At 46.6% G+C, this 21,374-nt stretch overlaps 1 protein-coding gene across 2 annotated transcripts in view; it reads right to left on the bottom strand.

The window, feature by feature from the left end:
* Positions 1-463: 463 nt before the first annotated feature.
* The window catches only part of LOC125458300 (M-phase inducer phosphatase 1-B-like), a 46,201-nt gene continuing 25,290 nt past the window's right edge, over positions 464-21,374 (bottom strand). For both annotated transcript variants that reach the window (XM_048543479.2, XM_048543481.2), the window contains 7 exons: positions 18,085-18,279; positions 15,237-15,323; positions 13,119-13,181; positions 12,210-12,308; positions 11,266-11,399; positions 9,932-10,043; positions 464-3,939 (listed from right to left, as the gene is read on the bottom strand). In XM_048543479.2, coding sequence (XP_048399436.1) covers positions 3,799-3,939; positions 9,932-10,043; positions 11,266-11,399; positions 12,210-12,308; positions 13,119-13,181; positions 15,237-15,323; positions 18,085-18,279 — 831 coding nt within the window. In that variant the 3' untranslated portion in view covers positions 464-3,798. The remainder of the gene's footprint in view (positions 3,940-9,931; positions 10,044-11,265; positions 11,400-12,209; positions 12,309-13,118; positions 13,182-15,236; positions 15,324-18,084; positions 18,280-21,374) is intronic.

The raw sequence follows: 21,374 nt of genomic DNA, 5'->3' as shown, positions 1-21,374 counted from the left end.
GGGCCTGTGAGGAGAAATTAGAGTTAACGCTGTGGGTCTGGTGACTCTTCCTCAGATCAAGAAGGGTAAACGGGATCTGAAACTTAAACTGATGTTGTTCTTCACAGATTCTTGCTAGGCCTGGTGAGCTTTTCCAGCAATTTCTGTTTTCTTTATTCCTGAATTGCAGTTCTTTCAGTTTTTATTTAGTGGAAAACAAAATTAAAATTGCTCCACAAACCATCCAGGGATGACAAAGTTTGCTGAAGCTCTCTTTCCTTCAGCCTTCATATCAATCATCTTCCCTGATTGAAACCAGCTCAAGTCAGCAAGAATAAAGAAACGGAAGTAAGATGACTTGCGTTCTTAAGTAATTTCTACAATAACATATACTAAGAATTCATGATCAAGACCAAACAGGCTCACTTCCAAATGGTCAGGTTTTATTACATGCGCCAAATTGAAGTGTATCACCATCCCCAGACTGAAAGTTACATTTAAATTAAAATAGTTTACACAGATATAGAATTGAATAACTGGCAGGCATCCGATGGCTCGAACTGGCTCAGTATTGCATCAAACAGGGACACTGGAGATTATGAGCGTGATATTTTATAAAGCCAGTGACAATTAAAAGGAGGATTAAGAGTAAAAAAAAAAGAAAATTGACAACCACATAAGAAAGATCAACAAAAACTGTATTTACTGAAGATTACACCAAATGTGTAGCACTGACTTAAAATGTAGGAACTACAATACAATATTTAAAAAACCTCAGGCAGCAATACAGAGATAGCAAGTTGATTATAAAGCTTTAGAATGTTTTGAAGTAAGATGTCCTTTTCTTTCTAAGGGACAAAAGGATGTGGTTGAGAGGATAGTTATCACTCAAACAGAGACAACTATTTGCATTCAATCACTTTCTAGCTAGGTACCACTGGTCCACGAGGACCATGTTTGACCCGGACTCTGCTCCTTTCATCATGGATATCACAATCTCAGTTAGAGAGCGAGATCACTCCACTGGCTTCAAAACAGTCACTCTGAAACCAAACACTGTCCTGGAGATGGTCCAATCACAAAGGGCGAGGTGAACTCAAGAGAAGGGAACCTGCCCCTAAGCAAACACATGGTCTCAGGAATAACACACGTGTCTGAGAGACCTCTGACTCTGATGCATGTCCAAAGGCAATGCAGGAAGATGTCATGGATGTCGACTCTGGATGAAGAAATAAGCAGACTGTGCGCTGGCAGGCACAATCGGGAAAGTCATTTAATGCTTAATGTCCCATAGCACCAATAGGTCACAGGATCTGATCAACTACATCATAGTTCCCAGCAAAGACACATCCTGAACTTTTCCATGGAAAGTAATCATTGCCACGTATGGGAAAATGTCTACTACCTGATCAAGATCTAGTTTACGTGAAATGATTCAAAGCATGTTTTGTGTAATCTTCTAAGTTGAATATTAATACTGTTGCTCAAGAGTTTTAACCATACTGGCTGGAGCTAGCACTGCTGAAGCTGTGCTCTCACTATTGGCAGGGAGACAGGTGTGACAGGAGAAGATGGATTCCCAACAGCAATGGGCTGCTGTATGTTTTATTTAGAGGCACCTAATGTGGTTTCCCCGAACAATAGATACTAACAAAGAGAAGTGGACAATGCCACAAGTATTTCCATCGGCCATTAACCAGGCAAACACACCTTACCTCAATCTAATTTACACACACTTCTTCTGTCTGGTTATTCTGAATCAGCATCATTTCAGAACAGTTCTCCCCACCCCACCGTCAGCATCCTACTCATTAGCACAGCCCGTTTAACATGACTGTAACATGTATCCCTTGAAATAAAAGATTACATTATTAAAACTTGGAAAAAAAAACTTATGCTACATTACTTTTTTCTTCAAATAAAAACCCTTTGAGCTGTGCTCCTTCAAGTATAAAAAAAATCAATTTCCAGGTTAAAAACTAGAATCAAGCTGCTAGTCACTAGCCTAGTTTACATGGGTTTAAATACAACAGTAAAATCTGACCCTTCCAAAGGCTCCTAAGTGATTTAAAAGGCAAAGAGGGTTCTGAATGTACCCAGTTCTTGCGATTTCGCAAGGTGGCAGTTGGATCTCCAGCATTATTCTGACACTTAAGCTTTGGGATAGTGCAGGAGCATCAGGAAACTGTGAAAATGAGCGTTCGCTATCCAGGTGAGTTTTGCAAGAATTCATTGGCCAACAGAAGACAGGAACAAATTCCAACCCCCACCACCCTGAGGAAAAAAAAAGCAACTTTGACAATGGAGCAGAACCGTTCCACACGATCCCCAGTCCTGAGCGAGAATGGGTACTTGTACAGGGGGCTAATGCTAGCGTAGCAAGAGATGCAACTTCAGGAGGATGATGAGGCGGCTAGAAAACAAAAAGGATTTTAAATTTTTTTTTAAAAAGTTAGCCTTGTTAGCCATTTTTGGTAATTAGGACCACAATTCTTTTTAGCTTTCTGTACCTGGAGGCAGAAAACAGAGCTCTTATGGCAAGAAAGTCAAGATTCTAGCAATTTCATTCATATCAAAGCCATGGAAGCCAGTGTGCTGTTGTAAGAGCCTTACACTGATACTGATATAGTCTTTTGGATATTGGACTGGGAATACATGCTGGTACATGCAGGCAGGGCAAGTACATCACTGCTGGGAAGCAAAGGGCTGTATTGCATTCATTGTTATTGACCAAGCCAGCAGGGGAGTGTTGCCCTTTTGATGGGGTCCTTCACTGTCAAACCATCACAGCTCAAGCCCGGCCACATCACCTTCTCACGGCAGCCCGCTCGGACCTTTCTCCATAGCGGAAAGCAAAAATCTCAGCTGCTGGAAATCTGAAGCAAACGGAGAAAGCTGGAGAAACTCAGCAGGTCTGACAGCTTCTTCAGAGAGGGGGAGAAACAAAATTAACCTCGCGAGGCAGTTCTTATGAAACTGACAAAAGTCACAAGGCTCAAAAAAGAGGGTTTTGTCAGATCCGCTGAGAATTTCCAACTTTGTTTTTAAATCTTCCTGCTTAGTGTTCAGATGGCAGCTGAGCGTCGTCTTATTCAGATCTTCTCACTTGGATAGTGGTCAGGTACAGAAAGCTACCACTTTGTTGATGGTGCGATACACTGAAAAGCAGGACTGAGATAGCAGCCCATCTCAGTCACTGCTCTTTGCATGACACTCATCTACCAAGGGTGTTCTGAGGGGATCCAGGGGCAGGCACCACATGGAATTGTTCTTGTGAAGGGACAGAATACAACAAATATGGTTGGGCAGCATCTGCTCATGGCAAGTCTACTGCAACTGGCAGATCCCAGCGTTGTAATCCTGCCTGCGGAGCGGAAGGGGAAAGAGGTGGAGATCCTAACTGGATTGTAAAATTGGGAATGTACAGCAGGGCAATGCATTGGTGAAGGCTACCAATCTGTGCTGACCAAGGGGGTAGGGGAGAAAGAACACCACCAAAAAAGGTCAAGAAATAGGAGCTTCTACTATGAAGGTTATCCCTAAAATACATTTCTTTGAAACAAATAGCAGCTTTAAAACAACAAAAAAACTCTTGATTTTCCAAATCCATTTTGTTCCAATTCTACTCATGGTGATAATCCTCCTGCTTTCTGATGTTGAGGGATTCAGATGGCCATAGAGACCTTTCTCAGCCGTGTTGAGTCACTCGAGAATTGGAAGATCAGCAGCGGTTTGGTGCCAGGCTGAGGGCAACTGTAGAAAGGACAGTGCAAATCGAAAAGGCAAGAGGGGGTCCCATCGGGTGTTCTTCTCAGCCAATCACATCTTCCTCAATCTGGAGATGAGCTCCCGCCTCCGACGCTCTCCCGCCCAGGACTTGCTCTTTTTCCGCAACTTCAGCATCTCCTCCTGGAAGTCTTCATGGTCCATGGGACAGTACGTTGGAGGGTCACAATAATTCTGTAGTATGGGGAAGGAAGGGGTTTAAACAAAAAACACAGAAGTCAGGCAGTCCAGAGTTGGAGGAGGCAATAATCCATAGTCAGTTCATAGTGAGGAATCTCACGGAGACGCGAATGCTATTTCTGATCAAAATGCTCTCCCCCCAGAACCCAGGAAACCTCATCATAAAAGCAACGGCCTCAAAAAATGGTGCATGCAGTAGATATTTTGCAGCAGGACTCCTGTTCAGATGACAGAACCCTTACAGAGTGCAGGAAGAGGCCATTATGCCCATCGAGTCTGCACTGACCCTCCAAAGAGCATCCCACCTTATCTCCATAACCCTGCATTTCCCACGGCTAATCCACCTTAACCTGCACATCTTGGGACTGAGGGGTAACTGGAGCACCCGGTGGGGACAGAGACAGACCGTTGCCAGAGGGTGGAATTGAACCGGTGGCCAAATTGCCTCTCAGCACTAGTGCTGACCACTTTAAAGCCATTTCCCATTTGACAGTAGAAAATGGAGTCGTTTCGTGCCCTCCATGCGTCCATAAGCAGGTTTAACAAAGTCACAAGAGTGACAACGCTGCCTTAAAAATATTCTTTTGCTCCTCAAAACATTTAACGTTGACTTTCTTTTGTAAGAACTACAATCCCCTGTTCCGTGGGGCGATGAAGCAACAAAGTTGTTGAATACTGAGCAGAAGTTTTTGGTGTATCTGCCTTCAAAGGGCTGCCAATGTCCTGGACACTCGCTGTGCTTTTTGGAGAAAAGCCTCCCCAAGGATCACCACCTTGTAGTGGAGGGATTTGTTTACACCTTGGAGCCCGAAAGCTCAAACTGTCCAGAGCGTCGCTCCTGGCAGGGTCAGACATGACGGTAAGGTCAAGGGTCGGGGGGTCCAGACCAAACGCAATCCATGGTGACCTCAGCAGGTGATGGCTGAACTGGAATTAGTACATCACAACAGCCGCTACAGTGATGGACTGCTAGTCATTATGGTTTCTACGCCACTGGGCTTTGACCCCCTATCTGCTGAGGTCAACGTGGTGGCTGTGTGGGCCCTCCCATGCTAAAAAAAAGGATGTCACAGCCTCCCAAGACACACCAGCCCTACCTACATCCCAGCAAAAAGGTCCCAGGGCAACCAGCTAGTGGTGGGAGGGCACCCCCTGGTCACAAAGTGGGCACGTTAGCTGGTGGGTGTCAAATTCTGCCACCATGTTCGTGCAAGAGGCAGATAGAGCATTTCTGCAGCTCCTGCCCATGACTGGACAGCCCCCATTTAGGATCTGCTTTGCTCTGCTCACATGAGTAGGGGAAGGGGGCTGGGAAAATAAAAATATAGATTGCCTGCCTCAACAAAAAAAAGAAAATCTCCCGCCCGGATCACCCACATGCGGCTGGAAATGGAGAATTTTAAAAAAACCACTTTGGAGCTAGGAATGAAAGAACTAAAAGGGACGCAGTGGTCAACTGGAGAGAAGAACTGGAATTGTAGCCAGGGAACCGGAGAGATACCAGATCGGCTGAGCTGCTTTTGAGCGGAAGGGTCAACGGACCAGAAACGTTAACAGATTCTTTTTTTCTCCCCCCCTACTTGACAGGGGCAGAGACAGGGGCAGAGACAGGGGCAGAGACAGGGGCAGAGACAGGGGCAGAGACAGGGGCAGAGACAGGGGCAGAGACAGGGGCAGAGACAGGGGCAGAGACAGGGGCAGAGACAGGGGCAGAGACAGGGGCAGAGACTTTACAGTGTTGGACGCTCAATTAAGAACCAGCTCAGCAGTTGCCTCCGAGCTTCCCAGGAGGATCCACAACCGACTCATGGCCATTCATCTGCTGTTCCCTGACAGCCACATTGCAGTTATGGCCCAACACTGGACTCGGAGCTGGAAGTTAAAGGAGGAGACTTTCTACACCAACCTTGACACACTGTCGTTAAGCACACACCACCACCCACCCCCCCAACCAAGGGGAACAAGGCAATTCGTCAATGCCAGGGTTGGTCAAGACCACAGCCTGTGGAATGGCATCACGGGAAGGGAAGGTATTGGCTACATCAACTGTAATGTAGTCTTTCTCAAAATGTTCACCATCGCAAAAATACTCTTCCATCAAAAACAAAACAAAATTCAAAGCATCTAGGACCCACGCTCAAAACAATGGCACCTGACTGCCTATGTCAGTGTTCACTCCAGGGAGCATCGGGATGTGAACGTCACCTGGGATATGAACAGCTCAGGTGACTGCAGGACTGATCATTGGCCTATCCATTCCACAATGTCCTTCAGACTAGGCAGGAAGAGGAGGATACAGAAAAGAGCAGAGCCGGTCAAGATTCAATATGGGGGGCCTAGGTGACAGGGTCACACCTACAGGCCTCACTTGCAAAAAACTACCTTGGGAATACCCGAGGACATAAGAGAACACGGGAGTCTGTTTTAAAACAACCGTTCTCAGTGCCTGCAGTAATACCCACGGGTACGGTTCGATGAGAACAGCACAGATATTGACCTGCTCATCTCCAAGAGGAGGAGATCATTCTGCCGGGCACAGAAGGTCAACTGCAAGGCCTAAAGAAGGGCCTATGCCAAAGCTAAGGCTGACATCCAGAAGGTGGTAATGGACCTCAAAACAAAAATGGTGGGAAGCTTCTTCAGCACCACCATGGCAGTATGTGGTCCAAGGCATCATGGTCTAAACGCCCAGCTCTCTAAAGACAGACAGAAGGGCAATAAACACAGTCACTGGAGACATCATTTCCAAGAACCCCTCAACCAATGTTAATTGGAGGTCAGCAACCATATCCCCAGAGATCCATGCAGGGTGGCATGGGAGAACCTCCCAGTGAAGCCAAAGTACAAGGCAGCATAAGGAGCCTAAGGAACAAGGTGGCTGATGGTCTCGGTGGTACCCCTGCAGAGATTCTAAAAGGAGAGTGGCCCACAGCTCCATGAACACATCCATGCTCTGCTCTTGAAGATTTGGCTCAAAGGAGAACTCGCCTCGGAGCTCAGGAGTGTGACCAGATTGACTGCGGAAATTAGAGGGTTCTGGCAACCACTGGAAATGTAGAGCATGCGTCACCACCAATAAACTTCTGCCATTAGCTGAGGAAATCCTTCCCGAATCAGCGCGGACTTCACCTGTCCAGAGGTGAAACAGACAGGATCTTCACAGCACGTTAATTACAGGAAAACAAACCACTGTTTTACACGACCGTCATCAACCTGACTAAGGCTTCTGACAGTTCACCACCAGGCTCTCTCATTCCAGATGGGGAATGGTCAAACCCCTCTGACAATTAAACTAAAACACAAGCCCCGATCTGCTATGACAGGATTAGAGGTTCCCTAACAACTGCCCCCGAAACACCCAGCAAAAAACTCACCTTCCTCCTCAATCTGTTGAGAGTCATTAAAAGGAAAGAATCCCCCAGATCTCCATTTTACAAGAAAGAATTTATTTAACCCAAAAATGAACAATTTAACAAAATGACTAACAAACTGACAATTTCTCCCTTAGACTAATTACTTCCTAACTGATCTAAATTCTACTGGAATACTGCACAAATAAACACAAGTTCAACCTAATAAATCCAATAAACAAGGAGAACAATGAATTATGACTCAAATCGCTGCAAATTCACAGACTGTCTTCTGGAATATTTTGTCATCCCCACTCTTCACAAACGCCTTTCTTTCGTCCCTTCTGCTGTCGGGGATGTTTTATCTCTATAATTTCTTCAATGAGGACTTTGAGCTAAAATACAAGATGCTAGTGAGGCCTCACCTGGAATATTACGTGTAGTTCTGGTCACCCCATTACAGGAGGAATGTGGAAGCATCAGAAAAAGTGCAGAGGAATTTACCAGGATGTTGCCTGGTCTGGAGCGCAGGCCCTACGAAGAAAGGCTGAGGGACTTGGGTCTGTTCTCATTGGAGAGAAGGAGGCTAAGAAGGGGATTTAATAGAGACATACAAGATGATCAGAGGATTAGATAGGGTGGGCAGTGGGAGTCTTTTTCCGAGGATGATGACTTCAGCTTGTACAAGGGGACATAGCTACAAATTGGGGGGGGGTGATAGATCTAAGACAGATGTCAGAGGCATGTTCTTTACTCAGAGAATGGTAAGGACATGGAACGCCCTGCCTGCCAATGTAGTTAACTCAGCCACATTAGGGGCATTTAAACAGTCCTTGGATAAGCATATGGATAATTATGGGATAGTGTAGGGGGAGGGGCTTAGATTAGTTCACAGGTCAGCGGAGCATCGAGGGCCGAAGGGCCTGTTCTGCGCTGAGTTGTTCTATGTTCTATGCCATGGTGCCTTTGATGAACGTGATGGGCACTCAGAGCTGGAAGGTGCTGACTCGGGGGGGGGGTGGCAGATGACGGTGGCTAATTTTCCAAATGCCTTTGCCTTATACACCCGTAATGACGTAAATCAAATTCGACAGCATACATTGTTGTTTCAGGTTGTCCACACCATCAGCTTTAAACTCAACTGGCTTTCCGTATCGAGGTGCTTGGTTTATATTAATCAGCCAAATTCACACCTGCTATCTTGGGAAAGAAATGTTGCTTGTCTGTTCTATACAAAATATTCCCATTCTGGCACTGTGTGTACACCTGCGTTTATAAACTTCCAAGCACAGACAAAACACAAGCTCTTAAAGGGGCTATGACACTCTCTTCCCCATGATTATTATTACGAACAAATTCTAACTTCCTGCCTTCCAATTCATGAATACCCAGCCCACTTTCATAGCACACCTGTGGGTCCTGTCACCACGCAGGTACCCCGATAACATCCTCAGGATGCGGAGTTTGCTGCATTTCTGCGACGGTACTTAGCAACCGCGAATGGGAGTCTGAGCCTTTCACCGTGGACACCGGGCTTAAGCAGGGCTGCGTCACTGCACCCACCCTGTTTACTGCCTGCATTGCCGCCATCCTCCACCTCCCTGGCCAAAAACGGCCCGAAGGAATGCAAATTGTTTACTGTACCGACAGTGGGCCATTTAACCTTCACAGTTCAAGGCCGAGAGGGAGATCGCCACCTCGGAGTTTCAATATGCTGATGACGCCACCATCTCAGCACACTCCGCCCTGCACTTTGGACGGCTTTGCCAAGGCAAACATGATCTTAGGCCTTACCCTTAAAAAAACCTCTGGTACACCATCAACCACACCCAATAGTCTTTCCTACAATAAAACGTCAACAACAATCCCCTTGAAAATGTCGATCACGTACTTTAAACCTCTGGGGAAACACCACCTGAAGTCTCCACAGAAAATCACAGTGCACTTGTCTTTTCAGGTGATCCAACACCAGTGTCTTGGAGGATCACCACTAACGTCATCCAACTGCAACTCTGATGGACCGGCCATGAAGTGTTTGTCTGCGTGGATTTGCTCCTGGTGCTCCGCTTTCCTCCTACAGTCCAAAAGATGTGCAGCTTACGGAGGATTAACTATGCTAAATTCCCCCGTAGTGTTCAGGGACGTGTAGGTCAGTTGGATTAGCCATGGGACGTACAGGGGCGGGTCTGGGTGGGATGCTCTTCGGACGGTCTGTTCCAACACTAAGGATTCTAGGATTGCTATCAGAAAGCATGGGTGAGGCAGGTTAGCAGTGTCAATATCAGAACTTGCCTTCCAACAAAATGTGGATTGGCCAAACCACATGACAAAAACACTGGGGTGGGGTGGGACAGTACAGGATGGGAGTCCCAGCCCTTTCACACCTGGGCATTAGAATGTTTGGCTTTAGCTCAACAATCAAAGGCTAAGCTAGAGGGACATTGAAAGGACGGCCACCCCGACAGTGCAGCATCCCATTAGATTGAGCGTTCTGTCTTGGTTAGAGGCTCTGCAGTAGGTCTTTTAACCTGGGAGACAGAACCAGGTGATAAAACGACATTTGAATGTGTCAAGAGTTTTAAATCCCCGCAGTGTGCTACACTAGAATCCCTCCACCTCCCCTCGCCATTGCTTACCATGAACTGAGGAAAGAAAGCCTTATATCCTCCTTTCAGTATGTAGAGCTCTGGATAGTACAGGTTTGGGTATTCGTTCAGATTTCTGTCCTCTTCCCGCAGCAAGCGGCACCTTGGAGACGAAGTAAACCACATTGGTATGTGCAACACAGCAGCATAACCCCTCAACAGGCAAATCAGTTTCACTGCGCGGGATAACACTGTGGGGCTGGATGAACGCAGCAGGCCAGGCAGCATCAGAGGAGCTGGAAGGCTGACGTTTCGGGCCTAGACCCTTTCCCAGAAGTGGGGGAGGGGAAGGGGGCTCTGAAATAAATAGGGAGGCGGGGGGGGGAAAGAGAGGCGGAGGGAAGAGTTTCACAGCAAATTTCTGTGGTGGTGGTCTTCCTTTCAACGAGGCATACATAGACATTTTGTACCACCCCACTGGCCCTGCAGCCCGTCCTTACAGCTTTAACACCACAGGAATGGGACATGTGCGACTCTTGGTGGGAGAGCACAAGGGTCACGCATGCTCACTTTACATATACACGCACAAGGGACCTGCATCTTAAACAAGGTTGCGTCTCTCAGTGCAGAACTGCCTCACTGCTGCCATACAGTCGTACAGCACAGAAACAGACCCTTCGGACCAACCAGTCCAGGCTGGCCATAATCCCAAACTTATCTAAACTAATCCCACCTGCCTGCACGTGGTCCATATTCCTCCAAACCTCTCTTATCCAAATGTCTTTTAAACTGTGCCCACATCCACCAATTCCTCTGAAAGTTCATTCCACACATTAAATGTGTGAGAAGAAAGAATTGCCCATCAGGTCCATTTTAAAATCTCTCTGCTCTCACTTCAAAAAGAGAGCTCGGAACTTCCCCACCTGAGGGAAAAGGCCCTGGCTATTCGCCTTATCTATGTCCCTCGTGATTTTATAAACGCCCAGAAAGGTCAGCCCTCAGCGTCCTACGCTCCAGTGGGGAAATGGTCCCAGCTTATCCAGGCAGTCGCTTAAACTCTATTCCCAGCAACATCCTGGCAAAGCTTTTCTAAACTCTCTCCAGCTTAATAACATCCTTCCTCTAACAGGAGGCCAGAAGTGGGCACAGTCCCTCGTGGTTTTAGGGCCATTAAGGGATGGGATGGGTTACTGGGGTCAGTTTGGGACAACAAGCCCTCTGTTGGAGAGGCGAGCTAAGCCCACCATGGCATTAGCTGCTGAAGGGTTCACTTCCAGTTTGAGCAGCCGCAAGTTCAGACGCTGCTCACGGCCGTGCCAAGCCGCTTTGCGCCGTGCTGGAAGACCTCGCCGCGGGAGATGGAGAAAATAATTAACGCGGCTCACATCTTCGGTCCGCGCTCCGATGAAAATTCACAGTGGAAAATGACGATCAACCTCTTGCTGTCAGATTTGGGGACCACAGGCTTCCGGAAGAAATAGTCGATGCAGTCATCAGCTTTGTGAAGGTTCAGGGCACCCTGGCAAAAGTAAAGGCAGGAGTTAGCAGGAGCTGCCCAAAAGAGGAAAAAAAAAGTTATTCCGAAACTGGGATTTGCAATCAAGGCCAGAAGGCAAACTGCAATTCCACAATCGTCAGATTCACACGCAACAGGGTACGTTACTTCAAATCCTGAATATGTTGGGAGTTCAACAAAATAAAAACCAGAGTGAGGCAGACTCCGGCTACTCACAACAGAGCTCCCATTTGAGAACTTAACAATTGGTCAGAACAAGCTAGCTTTTAAGACTAAGGGGTAAGCCATGCAGGACTGAGGGGAAGAAGAATTCCTTCACTCAGCAAGCAGTGAAATTCTCTCCCACAGGAAACTGATGGGGGCCGGTTCATTAGGTATATTCAAAAGGGAGCTGGACGTGACTCGTGGCTAAAGGGATCGAGGGGTATGGGGGGGGGGGGGGGGGGGTGGGGGGGGGAGAAGGAGAGTGGGGGAATGGGATACCGACATTGCATGGAAATAACAAGAACCACACACACGGTGAGTGAGTGAGTCAGTGAGTGAGTGAGGAGACGCAGAGCTGGAGGAACACAGCAGGGGAGCAGGACAGTCGACGTTTCAGGCCTGGGTCCTGACCCAAGATGTCAACTCTCCTGCTCCTGCCTGACCTGCTGTGTTCATCCAGCCCCACACTGAAATTGCATCGAAGGGCTGAATGGCCTACTCCTCCAGCTATTTTCTATGTTTCAATGTCTCTTTACCGAGTAATGCATGAGGAGACGCAAAGGGTCACACATTTTTAAACGAGAACATTTTCCTATCCACTGCACTTACCCGGATATGACCTCCTTTAAACTCATAAGGGTAGCGGCAGTCAACGATGTGGAAATCTTCCAAAAGGTGATTGTACTCTCCATGTAGAACCTTCGCCATCTGTGACAGAACCAGGCTTTAGAGTATAGATGCTTCCTGTCCTTAAACTACTACACCCTCACATACTCAAACAGCTGCGCAATCCCTCAGGCTGGTTTGCCTGATGAAGCCTACTCTGCCCAATTGGAGTACGGATGGGAAAGTTGACCCTAACCTGTGACCTGGGGAAAACACAATGATTCAAATGTCGTGGGTAAACATCAGCGGGCTACCTTTCTGTGCTGTAACCCGCTCTGTGATCTCAATCCCAGCGAGTCAGATTGAAACACAAATGGCACCGAGCAAAAGAGGAGCTAAGAAAGCAACTGCAGTTTAACAAGACCTGCAGATGTAGCGGCCAGGTATGGTCCCTGATCTCCCACATCTGACAGGAGGAACATACCACTCCACTCACTGCCTCCTCTGCCCCTTTAATCACGAGCAGACTTGGGGAGAAACGAAGGTCTGACCTTACCTTCACCTTGCTGCTGCTTCCTCTCAACAAAGCCCGATATTCACTGAGGTCTACTTAGATCTAACCAGCAGCATCTCGATCACAAAGCAGCCCCTTGCAAAAACAAGCCAGAAGATACAGAAACTCCTCCCTCCCACACTTCACTCAACTCCCAGCGTTTGCATACTCTCTTCCTAGTCACACTCTCTCAGATAAAGAGTTGGAGCTCCTAATCGAGGGCCCAGAGGGTCTTATTTGAAGATTGCAGACTAGATGAATTGCTTATGAAATCTCTCCACTTCTCTCACTCAACCACACTCCGACACACCGGCTCGGTTATAAAACGCAAGCAGCTCCAGGTTAGCAGCGCAGCTCACCGTTTCTGGAGAGATGTATTTCAAATCGCCATGCTTACCCATTACTGTGGGCAATGCATATATCTGTCAAATAAAAGAGACAAAACCCATTAGCAGCAGGGAAACATCAAGGACGCAGGTCAGGCTTTCAACATCACATCAACCTAGAGGGAAAGGTGTCATTAGAATCATAGAATCTTTACAGTGTGGAAGCAGGCCATTCAGCCCATCGAGTCCACACAACTTCTGAAAAACGTCCCACCCAGACCCACCCCTGCTTTTCCTATGCCTGATCCACCCAGCCTGCACACTTTCAGGCTATTTAGCACATCCAAGCCACCTACCCTGCTCATCTTGGACTGCGGGAGGAAACGCGCGCAGACACGGGGAGAACGTGCAAACTGCACACAGACAGTCGCCCGAGGGTGGAATCGAACCCACGCCCCCTCGCGCTGTGAGGCAGCAGGGCTAACCACTGAGCCACCGTGCTGTTCAAAAAGCCTGCTTCACTTGGTATTTGTATTTCCCGGGCAGTCTCCCATCCAAGCACTGACCAGGCCTGAGTCTGCTGAGCTTCTGAGATCGGACACTTACAGGCTAGCGTGCCTGTAGACAGGGGCTACTGGTAAATCCCAGGAAGTACAAGACTAAAGCACCAAACAAACAAAAATACTCCAAAGACTTCCAGTTTCACAACAGACACCAGATTTAATTTTTCCCCACTCTTTCACAGGATGTGGACATCACAAGCTAGATCAGTGCTCATTACCTATTCCCAGTTGCTCTGAAGAGGGTTGTGGTGGGCTCCCTATTCAAGCCACTGCAGTCCTCCTGGCGTAGCTATAAATCAATAACACTCAGTGAAAATGAATGAGCTGTGATGTATTTCCAAGCCAGGGTGGTGTGAGACTGAAGGGGAACTTCTAGGGGTGGGGGCAGGGGAGCGACGTTCCCATCCATCTGCAACTCTTCTCCCCCTACGAGAGGTTTGCAGACACGGAGGGTGCTAACGCAGGAGGCTTGGAAATCCATCACACCCAGTCACACAACTAGGTGGTGAGCCCTGACCTCGCTTCTAACAGGGAGGTAAGGAGAAAGGGCCAGCGGCTTTGAAACAGCTATCAAAAGCCGAAATGGAGTTTGGGGGGAAAAAAACTTTAATGAGATTGAACCACAGCAACTGAAGAATGGGCTACGGAGATCAAGTTATACAGCATAAAGTCTGGTGCTTTGAATTCTCTCTCAAATGTAAAATGTTTCGAATATGAAAAAGGAAAAAAAAAGTCAGTCAGTCATTTTGGATATTTGCTCACTAACTATTTAAACCAGAGACACACACAGTCTGCTCATTACATCTAACAGGTACAAAGGCAAGACACCAACAGCTCAGCAAATAAAGGCAATGTAGCACAAAAATCTCTTCGTTTGGGTCGTCAGAATACCAAGCGAGAGGCACATTACATTAATATCGTCACTTGCAGATAGAGATGGACAGGAGAATCATATGCAGAGCCCTTTCCTGAGGGATCACTTATTAGGACAGGCTGCTTACGTTGGTGTTCTATTTCCCAGCGCTTCAAAGGCTCCAAGGTAACTCGTTGTGATATTCAAAATAAAAAAGGGAATCGAGCCGAGATAGAGGGAGAAATGAGATCCCCTGAAACAAGGGCAGAACTGAGAAGCAGCATCTAAAAACCGAAGAACTGAGCCATTCAGGAGAGTGAATGAAGGAGTTATTTTTCTCCTCACATAAAGACCAGTAGAAATTTAGACCCTTCTTCCTGGGAGAGGACTGCAGGATGCTGGATCAATTGAAGTGTTCAATTTTGAGACAGGCAGATTGAGGCAGTAGCTTTCATGGATATAGATGAAAGGCAGGCAATGATGTGGGGTGCAGATAGGCTGCGCTCTAATTGTTTCTAGGTTCCCAGCTGAAAAACAGGAGAGTGTGTGCGCGTGTAACCACATCTCAGTAGATTAACAACTCCCTCCCTCCAGGGTCCCACACAGTGGCTACCTACCCAGAGGGAAGCAGCAAGGACCATTTGATATGCAAAGCCCCAGCAAAAGCCCCAGGGCCAAGTGAGGGGAGAAATAGACAGATTTCAGAAAATAAAAAATGTTGAAAAAAAAACTCACTTTGGAAAAGTTTCCAATCAGCTCTGTAGCATTCCTCTCCTCAAGAACCTTGGTCACATCAACATTGCAGGTGGTCATGGACTGTCTCTGCAGGGGGAGGAGGAAAACCAGAGCATTTACATGGAATTTTTGTCAACTGCATAATTGAGAACTAACAGCTAAAGACCAAAAGACACTCCAGGTGTACAAACCCCCAATGTTCCCTATAGAGAGACAGAAATTGTAATAAAGACTGAAATATTCACTTCTTAAGTTACAAGGTATTAATTCTGCACCTTATGAAAGGCCCGGATTACCCATCTGGCCTGCACACTCCCGGACACTCCAGGCAATTTAGCATGGCCAATCCACCTACCCTGCACATCTTTAGACTGTGGGAGGAAACCGGAGCACCCAGACACAGGGAGAATGTGCAAACTCCAGAGTTGCCAAAGGGTGGAATCGAACCTGGGTCCCTGGCGCTGTGAGGCAGCAGTGCTAGCCACTGAGTCACCGTGCCACCCCACCTGATAATTCTAGCACGCCCACATCCAGGGATCAAAATACAAGAAACAAGTTCCAAACTCAAACTCAAATGATTCAAAAACAAAAAGAACCACCAGACGCTGAAGAGCAATAAAATCAACAGCAGTATTTCACTAACTTACAACAAGGAGCAAGTGGCAGTTCTCAGGGCTGCTGGGAGGAAGGAAGTTGTTGGGGGTATGTTCCCCGATTGAACGTCAGGGAATTCGCATCATTATTCAACATTTTGCTTTCTATCTGGAGAAACAGTCCTAAGAAGTGCCAGTATTTTCCAGTGGGTCCCAATCTAACCTAGATTGGGAGCTAGTGACAAACGCTGCATTTAAAGCAGCAAAAAGTGTGGAGCTGGGTGAACACAACAGGCCAAGCAGCAGAGGAGCAGGAAAGCTGACGTTTTGGGCCCAGAAGGCTGGGGTCTTGCCCCTGAAATGTCAGCCTTCCTGCTCGGCCTGCTGTGTTCATCCAGCTCCACACCTTGTTATCTCAGACTCTCCAGCATCTGCAGTTCCTACTATCTCTGCATTTAAACCACCGTTTGAATCTCAAAATCTTCAGCTGGAGATTCTCCCCTCTCCACCACTATGAGGTCAGAGTTGATCCAACATTCCCTACCTTCCCTTTCCTGCCTTTTCCCCCCTTAATCCTGGATTTCCTTACTGATTGCAAACCTGTCGATGATTCTATCACCAGGTTTCTCTGCTGTTAGCACAGAATAGGTTTCAAAAAATAAAAAAAATGTTGACACAATCTCACTTTGGTAAAGAGTTACCCATCAGCTCTATGGGGAATGGGGCATGGTGGAGATTAATATTCTAGTGAGGGAGCTAACATGGAGGACAGCACATTAAACAAGAGACAGAAATCACAGCATGGAAACAGACCCTTCGGTCCAACCTGTCCATGCTGCCCAGCTTTCCCCAGACTAAACTAGCCCCATTTGTCTGCGTTTGACCCATATCCTTCTAAACCCAGATAAGTGTGGAGCTGGAGGAATGGAGCAGTCCAGGCAGCAGAGGAGCAAGAAGGATGATGTTTTGGGTCGGGACCCTTCTTCAGAAGGGGATTTCTGAAGAAGGGCCTAGGCCCAAAACGTCAGCTTTCCCGCTCCTCCAATGCGGCCTGGCCTGCTGCGTTCCTCCAGCTCCACACCTTGTTATCTCAAATTCTCCAGCATCAGCAGTTCTTACTATCTCCCTCTAAACCCAAAGCCATACTCACAAGGGAAACATTAACTGCCCAGAAATGGCAGAATTAAATTGACATGACGCCATAAGATTGCAGCAAGCCTTCTCTTGAAAAGAAAAAGATGACACAGAAATCCATCACTTTATAATCACCTACTGCAGACTGGGAAGATCAAAGATAATTGCTTGCATGATTGTCTCTAATGCTGTCACTGCACCTCAAGTAGCTCACACTATATGAAATGCTTTGAGGTGTAAGAATACATAATTGCAAATCTTTGTGAAATAAAACCAGACTGTTTTAAGTCATCCAATTGCAAAGTGTTCATTATATTAGCATCCACCACATATTCCCCATGTAGTATCTCCTGAGCTTCTGCAGGCTTAAGCTAGAAACTCCACATTCATTTACAAGGAAAACATTATCATAGTGACTCCCAGTTTTTTTTGATTCCTGGTTAATGGCATATATCTTGGCTGAAAGATTTAAAGCTGCTTGTTCCCATTTACAGTACCTTTATAAAGCCCATTTGTACCCCTACATCCCCTCTCTTGTAGACTTTCTCATTCATTTTCAACATCTCACTGCCTTTTTGCAGCTCTCTTGTTACTTTTGTAGCCATACATGCACCCTTAATACTGTCGGCTGCCTGGAATAGCTCCAACACGCCCCACCCCCACCCATCCTAGACTTGTCAGCCCCACTTCCCATGACCCAACCCCAGCCACACTTCCCACAGACAACCCCACTACCTCAGGCAGGAAATCCAAGAAGAGAACCAGCCTGCAATCAAGAGGGGCAGCTCTCCTGACATATGGAGGTGACAATGTTCTCTGGTTTAGTGGTCAATGGCGATGGACAGAAGGACAGGAGTTCACTGACAAGCCCTTCCACTGTGTCACAGTGGAGCATGGATTTCTTTGCTGCTGGGTGCTGTCCTTGAGATGAAGGGTATTGCATCCAAAATGCAAATTGGAAGACTAACTGAACCGGAGGAAGGCACGCTGCTATAGAGGGAGATTAGGGCAGTAGGATCATTTTGGATCACTCAAAGATCTGACACAGTAGGCCAAATGACTACTGATTTTTGCTGTGAACCTTGTCGGTTCTAACTGAGCAAACAACCTGGGCTCCTTACCAAGGGTCGGTTTCCCCTCCTCTCCTGATCCTCATCTTCATCCTCCAGGGGGCTGTCCAAACTCTTCTGCCGCTTAGTCTTCACTGGAGAGTCCATTTCCTGAGCTCGCTCCAGTCTTTTCAGGAAAGGCCTGTGGAGCCTCTCTGGCATGGATGGCGACCGAAACAAGCCTGGCCTATGCTTACAGGCTGGCACCTGTTTGTGGGGGTGGTGGTGGGGAAGAGAAGACACAAAGCAAGCAGCGATAAAAGAGTGTAGAAACCCAATTTTGTGACTACTTAGCACGACCTTGGCTTCTGTAGAGTCAGGCCATTCAGTCCAGCTGACTCCTTATAGCTCAATAGAGCCCAGAGTCACACTGTACAGAAACAGACCCCTCAATCCAACTCATCCAAACCTAATCTCAAATTAAACCAGTCCCACCTGCCTGCTCTTGGCCCATATCCCTCCAAACCTTTCCCACTCATGTACTTTCCCAAATGTCTTTCAAACACTAACTATAGCAACATCCACTACTTCCTCAGGAAGTTCATTCCACACATGAACCACCCTCTTAAAAAAAGACTTGCCCCATATGGCATTTTTTTAATTCTCCCCCTCTCATCTTAAAAATATGCCCCCTTGTCCTGAAATACCCCATCCTAGGGGAAAGACCCCTACCATCAACCCCATCCATGCTCCTCATGATTTTACAAGCCTCTATGTAGTCACCTCACGCATCAGTGAAAAGATGTTCCAGCCGTTCTTTACAACTCAAACCTTCCATACCCAGCAACATCCTGGTAAATCTCTTCTGACCCCTGTCCAGCTTAATCGTAAGTGCAAAAGACAAAACAACAAAAAGCAATTTAGTACAAGCGCAGACCCTATGGCCCTCCAAGCCAACATGGACATCATTCCCCTCCTGGCTTTAAGTTCATTTGAATCCAGAGCGGCTCTTTCAACTCTGGAGTGAAACTGTTAACCTGCTTTAAATTTGAGCTCAACAGTCACGAACAACATGACGAAAATTCTTGCTGTATTTGGAAGCTTGGAATCCAAAGTGGTCAGAACCATTGATAGCTCTAAGTTTGAATTTTGTTCCTCTCTTGTGTATTAAGATCGGGAGGCATAGTTTTATAGTTTCATTTGAGTTCTGGGAGTGGTGAGGCGAATTTTTGGAAATTTGTTTACATGCATTTAAGTGGAGCTTTTGAAATTTTTTGTAGCGAATAGGTCAGAGCATTAGAAACAAAAAGGGTAGATAAGAGGAAAACATTCAGCCATCAGAAAAAAAAGGAGCAGACTCATTCGGCTCCATAATTCAATGAGATCATGGCCGATCCTCAACTCGGCCTTGAATATAAGTGACCCAGTTTTAGCAGTCCTCTGCAGTACAGCATTCCAGAGATTCACTACACTCAGAAGAGATTCCTCCTCATCTATCTCCCAAAAGGACAATCCCTTACTCCCAGATGTGACCCTCTGGCTCCAAAGCTTCCCAACGTCTAACCAGTCCTCTAAGAATATTGTACGTTGCAAAAATGTTGCCCCTTATTCTTCTGAGCCCAACCTACTCAATCACCCCTCAAAAGTCAGTTCCTCCATCAGTATCAGCTTAGTAAACCTTCCTTATACTCTCTTCAATGGCAACATATCTTTTCTTTAGATGAGGGGTGAAAACTTAGAGTCATGGACATGTACAGCATGGAAACAGACCCTTGGGTCCAACTCCTCCATGCCAACCCGATATCCTAAATTAGTCTAGTCCCATTTGCCAGCATTTGGCCCATATCCCTCTAAACCCTTCATATTCCTATACCGTCCAGATGCCTTTTAAATGTTGTAATTGTACCAGCCCCCCACCACTTCCTCTGGCAGCTCATTCCATGCATGTACCACCCTCTGAAAAAGTTGCCCCTCAGGTCCCTATCAAACCTTTCCCCTCTCAACTTAAACCTGTGCCATTGAGATTTGGGCTCGCCAACTCTGAGGAAAAGACTTGACTATTAACCCTATCCATTCCCCTCAATTTTATGAGCCTCTATAAAAGGTCACCCCTCAGCCTCCGAAGCTCCAGGGAAAATAGCCCCAGCCTATTCAGCCTCTCCCTGTAGCTCAAACCTTCCCGACCCTGGCAACATCCTTGTAAATCTTTTCTGGACCCTCTCAAGTTTCACAGCATCCTTCCTACAGCAGGGAGACTAAAACTAAATGCTGGTCACTGTACTTCAGCTGCGGTCTGGCCTGTGTCTTTTATAGCATAAAAGTAGGGCAGTCTTACTAAAACTTAGTCCCCTTCAGAATAAAAGGCCAACATTTCATATGCCTTCTTCATTACTGGCTCAGTGTCTGATCGCTTTCAGTAATTTACACTAGAGGCCTCCCAAATCACTCGTTGCTGTACCTTTCTGAAAATATCAAAAATAGGAGCCTGTCTTGAACAGTCATTTCTGAAAAACTTTCTTCACTGCTTCACTTTGTAAAATAAAAAGAAAATTATCCAGCTTTATTGTTTTACTAGGTTTAACTTAGAATGCTTTTTTTTAAAAAAAGGATTTTTTGAGCATTTTGAAGTAAATTAATAGCAGTGGAATAATTTAACAAATCCAAAGCGAAAAAGAGCATGATATTTGCTTGTTCAGTACAAGGAGAAATGAACAATAAGTGTGGCCTGAAATCATCTATATTCCAAAACAGAGAGGAGAAAAAAACCAAACAACTGAGAGCTGGACGGAGGTCTAATTTATTCCTTGTGCTTTAATCTGTAGCTCTACCGAGAGGTCACCAACTTTCACAAAAGGCTGGAAATTGCAGTAAAACAAAGACATGAGGGGGTTAGTTCATTGGGGAGTCAGGTAATATTCAGATAGATGGTTCTCTGGGAGGAATCAATGTTTTCACTGACAATGGGCCAAGTGGTAGTCATACAACTCCAACAAACCCCTAGCCTTAGAGGCTTGAGCAACCACAAATATGAGAACACAAACAGAAGTTGCGGGAACAGCTCGGCAGGTCCGGCAGCGTCCGTGGAAATACAGTTAACATTTCAGGTCCGGTGACCCTTCCTCATGTTCTAAGGGACACCGGGCCCAAAATGTCAACTCTTTCTCCACAGATGCTGCCAGACCTGCTGAGCTGTTCCAGCAACTTCCGTGATCAGAGATAATGGGAACTGCAGTCGCTGGAGAATCCAAGATAACAAAGTGTGAAGCTGGATGAACACAGCAGGCCCAGCAGCATCTCAGGAGGACAAAAGCTGACGTTTTGGGCACAGATCCTTCTTCTGATCACTTTGTTATCCCAGCAAC

This window comes from Stegostoma tigrinum, chromosome 13, assembly GCF_030684315.1.
Source record: "Stegostoma tigrinum isolate sSteTig4 chromosome 13, sSteTig4.hap1, whole genome shotgun sequence".
NCBI lineage: Eukaryota > Metazoa > Chordata > Chondrichthyes > Orectolobiformes > Stegostomatidae > Stegostoma > Stegostoma tigrinum.
Note: the sequence above shows the minus strand (reverse complement) of the source record. Positions and strands in the feature narration are given on the sequence as shown.